General features: G+C 53.8%; 2 protein-coding genes across 2 annotated transcripts in view; one reads left to right on the plus strand and one right to left on the minus strand.

Moving 5' to 3' along the window:
- C8A04DRAFT_30512 (uncharacterized protein) overlaps positions 1 to 3,096 on the minus strand; it is a gene marked incomplete at both ends in the record, with an annotated part of 3,503 nt that extends 407 nt beyond the window's left edge. The window contains 2 exons of the mRNA XM_062781405.1: positions 41 to 1,965; positions 2,034 to 3,096. Coding sequence (XP_062635330.1) covers positions 41 to 1,965; positions 2,034 to 3,096 — 2,988 coding nt within the window. The remainder of the gene's footprint in view (positions 1 to 40; positions 1,966 to 2,033) is intronic.
- A 916-nt stretch (positions 3,097 to 4,012) lies between these two features.
- C8A04DRAFT_13685 (uncharacterized protein) lies at positions 4,013 to 4,618 on the plus strand (the record flags this gene model as incomplete). The annotated part of the gene is made up of 1 exon (XM_062777812.1): positions 4,013 to 4,618. The coding sequence occupies one exon, from the start codon at positions 4,013 to 4,015 to the stop codon at positions 4,616 to 4,618; it is 606 nt and encodes a 201-aa protein (XP_062635331.1).
- Between the last annotated feature and the right edge of the window lie 6,211 nt (positions 4,619 to 10,829).

The following is a 10,829-nucleotide window of genomic DNA, read 5'->3' on the forward strand; positions in this document are numbered from 1 at the left end:
AAAGCAGTGCCGTCGATCCAGAACTGTTCCGAGCGTTGACGTCCGCCCCGTTGTCGATGAGAAGCCGCGTGACCGCCTCGTGGCCATTCTCTGAGGCCCGGTGGAGTGGCGTATATCCTTTCCCATCGATTCCGTCAAGATTTGTCCCTCCTTGAATCAACAACTCCACAATGCCCAGTCTACCCTCCTGGGCAGCCCACGATAATGGCGTCCGACCTTGGTAATCCCTCAAGTCCTTCTTGTAGTTCAAACCTTCGGTGATATCGACGCCATCGTAGACAGTTGATGACAAGCCCAAAAGTGCGGCTATAGCGCTTTTATGGCCGTTTGCCAATGCAGCGAAAAGCGGATATTGGTACCTTTCTATAGGAACGTCGGTAGCCGGATCTCTTTTCATCTGTGTGCGAATGAGGTTTCCTAGCCCTTTGTCTGCTAGAACATAGAGCGGAGTTGCGTGGGAGCTGTACCGCCGAGCTTTGAACTTCTCGAGGTGGTTGATCACCCTGATTCCAGCCGAAGCAAAGAATTCGGTCAAAAAACCGTCTTGGGGAACCACAGGCGCCGCAGCATTGGCGTGGTAGAGGACCTGCTGACCGGCATACTCTAGGAACGAGCATTTTTCGGCCTTGGCGTTCCGTTCGTCGTCTCCGCCCTCTGGAGCGACGATGATCGCCTGTACTCTTGGATGATGCAGGTACGTAGTGCAACAACGCTTGAGGATTTCGTGGCTAGGACCCTCCCAGTCGAATCCAAGTTCAGGCCACAAATCCTGGATGCCCTTTTCTTTCACCAAAAAGTCCCGCACTGATTCATGAATGAACTGCACGGTCGGCTGCTTAGATTTGGTGATCTCAGCAAGCCCCTTCGAGGAACTCGTGACCAGTTTGACGGCATCCATATGTATGTCATCTGGCAGCTCCGGATCGACCAGACGCTGCTCCAACAAGCCCGCCCACAGCGCATGGCGGAACTCTGCTGGGCTCAAAGGCCGCTTTGCGAAGAGAATCCAGAGAATGCAGAGCTGCAGCGATTCAGTTCTATGTTGATCGCGTGCTAGCATGCTCCTGAAGAGTTCGCTCAGTTCGGCCGGGATTTCCGAAAGCTTCTTTCTGAGAGCGAGGGCGCCGTGGCTACTCTCATTATTCAGGATTTCCACTACTAACACGACCCACATGAAAATCCCAGCAGCTTTATCTAGGATTTGGGATTGTAATTCTTCAAGAAGCGGGCGGTGCGTGATCCTAAGACGACTCTTGACGTACTGTGTCAGGTCTTCTCCGTGTCCGGATTCCTTCTCAAGGGTAAGCAAGATTCCCCGGTGAATATCAATGTAGGGGTATGGTCGACTCGAGAAACAAATTCGAAACTGAATGCCTTCGTTGGTAGCGTTCTCTGCCAACTCCTCGAAGAACTGGACCATGTCCCGGACCTCTAGCTCGTCACACTCGTCGAGGGCGTCGACGAAGCAGGTAAAGCAGCGCTGGCCAAGGGCCATGACAGCGTTGCTGAGAAGCTCCTTTAGAGCGTTCAGGTTAGGGCAATCTTGTTGGTGCAGCGGAACGATGTCCGTATTGTCTAGGACAGATTGAAGATCCGAAAACTCTTGCAGGAGCTGCAGTAACAGAGACCGGTACATCCCGGAGATAGACCTTTCCAAATAGTCGCCTCGTGCATTGAAGAAGAAGGACGCCACGGCCATGCTAGGCTTCTTGAAAACTTTCTTCATTTCCAGGTACACGAACTTCATCATGGTTGACTTTCCGGCACCTGCCTTGCCTCGCATCCATAAGAAGCCATGATCCTGCGATTGCTTCCCAGGGTCAAGCCAGTACTGGTATTTTGAGTGCTGCAGAAGCCAACGGCAGGTTTTGATATGTGCAGCCCGAATAGTGGTTTTGCGGGCATCGATTTGCGGGAATTCAAGGCATTTTAGCAAGCGTTGCCGCCGTTCCGAAGCATGGTCGACTGCTTGCATCCCTAGTCAGCATGATACCAGAGGAGAAGAGAAGGGTCAGGGCAATGGTTTGTATTACCGGTGGTATTGGGCTGGCTCACATCGGTGATGTATGTGGGAGTCCGATCGAGTGTCCTGGACGAAGGCGGAAGCCCTTCTAACAGTTCCCTCGCGTATGCGGCTGCAGTTGCAGCAGAATAGTCCTGCCACTCCTTGTTCTTGTGGGAATCCGAGTAGTCGCAAATGCCGCGAATCGGCAAGCACTGGAGATTATCCATCATGCCGGCTGCCTCCATCTCAAAGCATAGCGCCGAAAGTCGCTGAGCAATGTCATCCCGTCCTTTCCCGTCCTTCATAACCCTGTTTCCCGAAGCGATGACTCCGTAGTGGATTCTGGGTTCGTCAGAGAGGCGTGCGCCTCGTGGTTGCAGCTTTTCTGGGTCGCAGTCAATACATGTTGGCGCCCCTAGAGGGTGTTCATAGGATGCTTGGAAAAGGCGATCGGGGTGGTTCGGGCGCAAGATGTTCGGGAGTCGGCTTCGCAGGAGGCTTGTCATTCGACTGCTGGAACGGTGCGGCCCATGCTTCGACCGTAGAGCGGACACAGCCGAGTTCAGCAGCCACGCAGGAGTCTTCGCATCGGCCGTTTCTTGGAACAAGCCGCCCGCAACCATCTTGCCCATGTCATACTGCATGACCCTCGTGCCGACGACAACATCGCCGAGGTACAAGTCGGCCTGGCTAGGGGATCCGCCGCCGATGCCGACCATCAAGGTAGCGCGAATGCTCGGAAAACTGCGCTTCAGGTTTGTCGCGACAATTGCGGCGTTGTTCGTTCCGTATTGTCCCGGTAAGCATGTCATGACGACGTTGTGCTGATCGATGCGTCCGAGCACGTAGGTGTTGTCGTCGCCGGCTTGGTTGGGTGGCAGTGGGTGTTCCTCGTCCAGCATGGCACGCGATGCCGCCAGTTCTAAGGGAAGTGCACAGATCCAGGCGATTGTGTAATCTCCATGCACAAGTGGAGAGTACGCATCGTGGTTTGGGTAAATGCCACCATTGGAGGCGGTGTCGAAGGTTCTTGGCCGCTTCGGAAGGCTCGCAGACGGTTCTTCATCCTGGTACGTTCGTTTCGGATTCATGGCAGGGCATTTGCATCAACGACAATCGGGGAAGTCGGTTGGAAGGCATCGGGGGTGGCAGAGGCTGGAACGGAGGAACGTCAGACCTAATAGCTTGGAGCAAAAGTGGAAGGTGGTTCATGATGGCGCAGGTCTGCGGCTGACCATTCTCGAGGGAGGCCGCCGAGCAGGTGAGTGGCGTCACGTGTGGCATCAGGCTCTCAGGGCAAGCAAAGGACTTGCTGTCGCTTTCGGGAGCGGGGAAGGGGTGAGCTGGGAGTCAGAAAATCATTTGTGGAAAGTGACCCAGTGGTCGTCAATGATCTCGAAGACCTGGTCCCGCATGATGAGGTAGTTCATCCCAGGCTTTTTCCGGACCGGCTGCAACCCTGACCGTCCCCGGGGTCAACTTCGGCGGCAACGGCGGCCCGTGCGGCTTTGCCCGACATGTGGGCGACCAAGAGCCAAATTCCCAGTAACAACTCGCGAACCGAATCGTGCAGGGCGTTCTCAGCTCGTCATTTCCCCTGCTGCCTAACGGCGGGTCTGTGCCTGATGGCAGTGCTTGATTGGCTGCTGTGCCGCCCAAGCCTGAACGGTTCTGCGGTACAGCCGGCTTCACCGTTTCTTGAAACGGACAGCACTAACAAACGCAAAGAGGCACCCGTTTTTGGATCCCGAAACCCCCTATTTTTTGACCCCTCTTACCCCAAAAGATAACTTTCTGACCGCCGGATTGGTACTCAGGTCGGTGACGACTGGGGAGTCCCCGGTGTTGTATGTTTTTGATGCATTTAACGGTCAGAAAGGGTTCAGGGCGCAAGGTTGATACTGCGTTAAATGCATTTTTCTGTTTTGCTAGGATTAGTTACATAATTAAACCCTGTTTGCCAAGCCAACCTTCTACGCAAAACAAACAATGAGCACGCTGATGAAGATGGCCGGAACCGAGACCGCCCACACTATTACACACCACGCCGTCCGAAATGGGCGAGAATATATTTCTTATTCGGACGGCACCTCACACACCCGCAAACTCGACCGCGCAACCGGTCAACCCATCAGCGACTGGGCCGCGGTGGAGGTGTCCGTCGACGAAACCCCATCATCGACATCCGAACCACCGCCAACTCGCTACCAGACCGTCATTGCCGAACACCAAACTCAGAATGAGCCTAAGCACTGGTCCCTCTTCTCCCACATCCCCAACGCTCGCGGCACTGGGCCAGGGCAGGTGTGGCAGGTCACAGGCGATGCAGAGTTTATGCATTTCGAGCATGCTGAAGGAGTCGACTGGATGGAGTCGCCTGACTTTGCATGGCACCAAGTTCTGAGTCAAGATCTGGATGATGCGCAATTGTTGAGGGTGGACGAAATTGCCCGGGCGGAGAAGCCGCCGAGCGCACCAAATCGGGCGGCGGTGGTGGAGCATTGTCAGGGGTGGACTGTTAGGGTTGTGAGAAGGTTGGTGGAAGAGAAAATCGTAAAGAGGGAGGGGGTCGTTGGTATGTTGGAGGGTTATATGGATCCCATTAGAAATTGAAGGGCGTTTCTGTATTTCTTCCCCTTCTTGTTTCGCTTCGGCCTTTTGCGTCGCCCCTCATAATTAGATACTCCATACCCCCAAGTAAAGGTAATTACAGACAAAAAGATGTAGTCATTATCCAGGCCTATGTTACGCGGTGATCACTATGATGCCGTGGCCATATCACCTGTTCAGTTATAGTAACTCCAATCGAACATAACCAATCAGGGGCTAATTGTAAGTAATTACCTGCCCCAGAAGGTCAACAACCTACGCCAAGGGCAAGGGGATTCACCAACGAAGTTCATCTACCGCCGTGGGTAAAATTACCTTACTAAACGAGCTCGACGGGAAGAGCGAGCGAATGGTTCGGTTGGCTCAGTCCATGATATGGGCAACGGGAAAGACGGAGAGTCAGTCGCGATAATGGCCGGTCATTCTATCACAGTGTGTGTCATCGACAGACATCAACCCGCAACCTTAGGATCGAGGTTGTGCTCCAAGTGTCCACTCTCTCCATGAGTTTCTGACGGAATTTTATCTCGTGCAGAGCATCAGCAGCTCTCACTATTAACGTCCGTCATAAACCACCGTTTATCAGCCCTCAAGCTTTAACGTAGTACGGACCTTACGTACCATGTCTGACAACATGGCTCACCCTCCTTAACCGCCGCCGCTCCGCCCGTTTCTCCTTCCTGCTCCTGTCTCTAAGCTGGAAAAGAGGCACCAACACCCATCCACCGAAAAGTATACGGCGGTGACAAAATTCAAATACCTCTACCGACTAACGAAACTCATTTCGAGCTTGAGCCTCACGAATGAGTAGATGTACACTACTCTCCCAGACCTGAGCCAACAGCGACCCTAGAGGATATCGAGCTATTGCCCTTGTGACCATCACCGGCCCTATACTCGAAGTGTAAAAGGCATATGGTGCAGACAGCGTTCCTTCCTTCCCAACTTATTATCCAACTCACGTTAGTTTTGCAATGCCTCGAGGAAACAAGCGTTACACGGCCAGGTCAATACCATTGTGGCTTGGAATACATGTGCCGTGATCGGGACTGCAGAAGTCCATTTATTGCTCCGCTGCCCCCTATTCAAGCCGTCCGTAGCAGTATAATTACATGGTAAAACACCCACCGGTCATATCCGATACCAGAGAAACACCGCAAATCGACCGCCCGAGGCAGCCCATGATGAAAGCAAAGGTCCTGCATCTGTAATTACGTTCCTTGTTCTGGGTGGTACTTGGTGCCAATCAGCCGTCATTACGATTCATAATCTGCTGCATGCCGATAAAATCTTCTGGGGCTAAGACGGCTGTACCGAGGCAGTGCACAATTACCTAGGCAAGCTAGCCTGCCCCGGACTCTCTGGTGAACTGAAAGTTTTTTGAGGCTTATGCAGTGAGTGGTGCTGAGCAGAGGGGATTGAATCCCTGACATGGCGTTTCATAGGCCGAGTTACTAAAGGTGGGAAGTTGTTCAGCTTCCCTGAAGGGGCTGGGGTCATGCAGTCTCAACTAGTCACAACCCGTGGCAAGGCGTATCAACATTTACGGCCTCCAACTCAGGCGCTCCGTAGGTGGCTGTGGTGCGCAAACGAAAAGGTTCCCGTCAGAAAAAACGAAGCAGCAAAGAAACAAAGAACACAGAAAAAGGAAATAAAGAGGGAAAAGGAAAGAAGAAAAGAAAAACAGGAAAGAGAAGTGATAAGAATGTAAGACCGGTGCAGAAAAGTCAAGGTTGCGAAGCCCAACGACGAAGCCCAACCCTAAGCTTGTTCATGTTACACCAGCTGAGATCGGGCATTAAGACATGGTCGTCTTCCATCTCGTGTAACAAGCAACCGCAAAGGACGACCCTACCAAAACTGGCCTTCCACCTCTAAGCTTCACTCTAAAACTAAAACCCATCATTTAGCAGGCTTAATTAACAACCCTCTTACCTCCGGGCACCATTTCTCCCCTCACGACCTGTCGGGACGCTAGCCCGCTATTATATCCATTGACAGTGTACGCCGACATGGAAGCCCCGGTAACAGCCAAAGATGGCACCCCAACGAGTCTATGGGAATCGGCATTTGATACCTTGTCGGCAGAAGACAAGGACGTCCTCGAGTTTACCCGTACCGATATGCGACTCCAGGAGCTTGTGGAAGTGGTGGAGCAAAAGAAGCAGGATTGCGTCAAGAAGCAATGGACCCTCTACACAAATAAAGCGGGCGATAAAGTGCTCGTGCGTGACGTGCTCGCCAAGGTGGTCGACTGGATCGAAAAATTCAAGGAGGTGGGCGACATGGCAGTGCAGTTCGATCCCGGCCATGCAACGATTCCCTGGGCGGCCGTAAAGATGCTCCTCCAGGTGACAGTGAACGATACGCAGACTTTCGGCACCATGGCCGAGAGCCTCGAGCGCATTTCGTCTATCGTTGCCCTGTATACCGATCTAGAGGCCAAGGTTCTTATCCGGACTTCCGTTCTTACCAGTAAGCTCTCCACGGCTCTCGTCAAGCTCTACGGCTCCGCATTGCGGTTTCTCGCGAATGCTTGCAGATATTACGCGCAGAGCACTCTGAGTGAGCCATCCTCAAATCGTCCCAGCAGAAATACAAGGAAATATTCTGACCAAATCCCTCAGAGCGAACGGTGAAAAGCATCGGCAAGACCGCCAAGACGATGGTTGAAGAGCCCATGCTCCGCATTGAGCAAGACGAGAATGCTGTATACAAGCTCGTGTCTCTCGTGCAGAATGAGATCGTGGGTGTCCAGCTGGATGACGTTCTCAGGGACATTAAACAGAGCATTAGACAGAGCGTCGAGAGCTTCCACGCGTCCAACGAGGAGCAGTCCAAGCGTTCATCACTCTCAGCCTGGATCAACAGTATTGACACCAAGAACACGTATGAAACGGCACTTCAGTACCGTCACGAAGGCACCTGCGAGTGGGTTCTGAGTCTGGATAAATTCCGTCTTTGGAAATCGGGCCCGTCGGGTGACCCGAAGCTGCTCTGGATTCACGGCCCACCTGGCTTTGGTAAAACGTTCATGTCGGCACGGGTGATCCAGCATCTAAGTCAGGGAAAGAAGGCACCACTGTCGTATTTCTTCTGTGTGGCAGACAGCCAGGCAACCCGCGACCCGTACGCCATCTTGCGATCCTGGCTGGCGCAGATGCTGGGACAAGACCAATCCATCGTCTCAGTCATGGACAGCGTCCACAAGGCGCGAGACGGGGATCAGACATTGACACACTCAGGCTTGTGGCAGCTCTTCGTCGCCGTGGGCTCGGCCGTCGATGGGTGCACGTTTGTCGTCGACGGATTTGACGAATGCGTCGACATTGACACCGGAGCCCGCTATCATCATGGTGACCCGAGAAATCTCTTTCTCCGAGACTTAGTTAAAAACCTGGCAAAAACCAAGTCACGGGTCCTGGTGGTTAGTAGAGACGTGCCGGACATCCGAGAATATCTGGGGAAAGATGGGTCAACCAGAGCGGCATCATGCGTCGGGAAGCTGGAATATGGCATAACGGCCAAGGACACCACGGCCGACGTGGAATCCTTTTCGGAACACATGGTCAACACCAAGCTTCCCAAGAAAAAGGCAGAACTACGGCACAAGATCGCCGCACAGGCGGCCGAGCGGAGCGACGGCATGTTCCTCTGGATCAAGCTCCTTGAGCAGACCATCTCGCCGGGGCAGAATGCGAAGCAGTTGGTCAAGGCGGTGGCGGAAATGCCCTCTGGAATCAGCGAGGCGTACTCTTGCGAGCTGGAGAAAATTGTTCGGCTCCCCCCCGACGAGAAGGATCAGGCGGTCATGATCCTGCGATGGACACTGTTTTCCATCGAGCCTCTCCAAGTAAAGCAACTCGCCGAAGCACTTGTTGTATCGGGTGAAGAGCTTGAAGAGTATCCCCACGACGACCTCCCCGACTCCTGGTGTGACGGCTTCGTCGATGAAGACTATGTCAAGGAGATGATTCTCGGCAGGTGCGGGTCCCTCCTACAGCTGAAGTCGATGTCAACCGACCAGCCGCTGGCAGATCACACGGTTCACTTCGTCCATTTTTCGGCGAAGGAGTACCTCTCCAAATTACCTCGGAGCACTGTTATTTCCAACCAATGGGCAGAAGATCTTGGTCTCGGCGAGCCGGCCGTTGAGGAGGCTCGTTTGTCCAGCATATGTCTTCGCTATCTCACCCTCAGCCCATTTGAGGATATTCCACCCGACGCGCATGTCTACCCTTTCCTCTCCTACGCCGCCTGGGCCTGGTACTTACACAGCTTTCGTGGCAAGCCCACGCCGTCCCAGAATATCACGCACCTGGCCCAGAGAGTCTTTGACCCAAACGCTACAGACGGAGAGGGCTGGACGGCTCTGCATTACGCCGCTAAGCGCGGTGATCTCGTGACGGTACAGCGCCTCGTGGCGCACGGAGCGGACGTCAACGCGACGCTAGTAGACAGGTGGCGGACATCACCGTTGGGCCAGGCGTGCCGGCGGGGACACGACCGTGTCGTCTCCTTCCTGATCGACCATGGCGCAAACCTGCAAGGCGAATCCGGCATAGCAGTCTGGTATGATGCCATCCGGAGCCACCATCCCACCATCGTCAAGCTGCTCCTCGCCGGCGGTGCAAACCCCAACGTGGGCACCGAGACCGGCCACACGCCCCTGAGCTGGGCGGCCGAGTTCGGGGACATCGCGTCGATTGAGGCTCTGGTTGATTCAGGGGCCCATGTTGACGGCCCGCCGAGTGCGATTCAGCAAGGCATGGCTCCCCCGCTACACATAGCGCTTCGGAAATACAGGCTCGAGGCAGCGAAGGCGCTGTACGGACGCGGTGCTGATCTAAGCCAGGCGGCACAGGGGGGCATGACGGCGCTGCTCATTGCCGTCGGGAATATCGATCGCAAGGGGGTCGCGTGGCTGCTCGAGGAGGGGGCCTCGGTCAGGGGCGTGCTAAAGCGCACACAACAGACGGCGTTTGATCTCGCCACCACGAGAAGATGCCCCGAGATAGTCGAGCTGCTCGTTCAGAGGGGGGTTTCCGTATGGTCGGGGACGACGGCAAGGGGGGTGAAGGGAGCAGCGCGCCTGTCGAGGCGCATGCTGGCGATGGCTTGGTCATGCTGGCGTACCGTGGCGATTTGGAGGGAGTGAAGGTGTTGCTTCCCGGGCAGACCCGGTCGCAGCACGTCCTCGGGGAAGCAATGAATGCTGCGGCGGCCCGCGGGCATGTGCGTGTCGTGGACCTCCTCCTTCGCCACGGCGCAAGGCCCAATCTCCAGGACATCAACGGACGAACGGCCCTGCACCACGCAGCGCGGCACCTTCACGTGGTAGTGGCCAACTTGCTCATCAAGCACGGGGCGGGCACCGAGATCGAGGACATGAATGGGTCGACACCAATTGACCTGGCTATCCTGCACGGAAATCACGCAGCCGGTTTCATTGTATCTCTGATGCACGACCCTCTGTTGCAATCGAGGGACTCGGCGGCAATTGGTTTACTACTCCACAAAGTGGTTCACGGGGGCTTAAGAGGCCTGATCGCAAGGAGATATGGCTCTACCGATTTGCCGTAGGAATAGAGTCTGTAAGCGCTTTCTTCGAAATCGCGCTACCGAGTCTAAAGCCCTATATAAAATTGAAACTGGTGTAACAAATACTTGCAATTATCTCGATAACTAAGATATATAACCTCTTATGAAATATATATAGAAGATAGGAATTTCTCTAGCTTTCTATCACTACTTTTACCTTTTTTATATAATTTCGTCTAAGCTGTGAGTTTATACTAAGTTGCTTAACCTGCTCTGTGTTACTGTGATAATTATATACATATTGGACTTTTTGTCTGCTGTTCCAATTATAATGTTTAAATCTATCAAGACTTGAATGTTGACAAACTGAATTCTCGCTAATTAATTACATAACTACCTGTTTTGGTTTGCCGCTTTTTGGGGCTAGAGTAAACCCGTGCTGTGTATGAAGTTACAGTGCCAACTACTGAACCCCGCACGCGCTAAAAAGAGCGGTCCAAACTGCGGCACAGAGATGCAATTTGTCCATAACGAACCCAGCCTAGTAATGTTAGTAGACCGCACAATTCACACAGCGTCATCCACCTGCCAGTTATCGCAGCGATTACAACCTTGGCAAGTGTCAAGGGCTCAGGCCTAGGGCCATGCCCTCGCAAGGCCTTGGCCATGAGCA

This window comes from Dichotomopilus funicola, assembly GCF_033296635.1.
Source record: "Dichotomopilus funicola strain CBS 141.50 unplaced genomic scaffold C8A04scaffold_51, whole genome shotgun sequence".
Taxonomy (NCBI): domain Eukaryota; kingdom Fungi; phylum Ascomycota; class Sordariomycetes; order Sordariales; family Chaetomiaceae; genus Dichotomopilus; species Dichotomopilus funicola.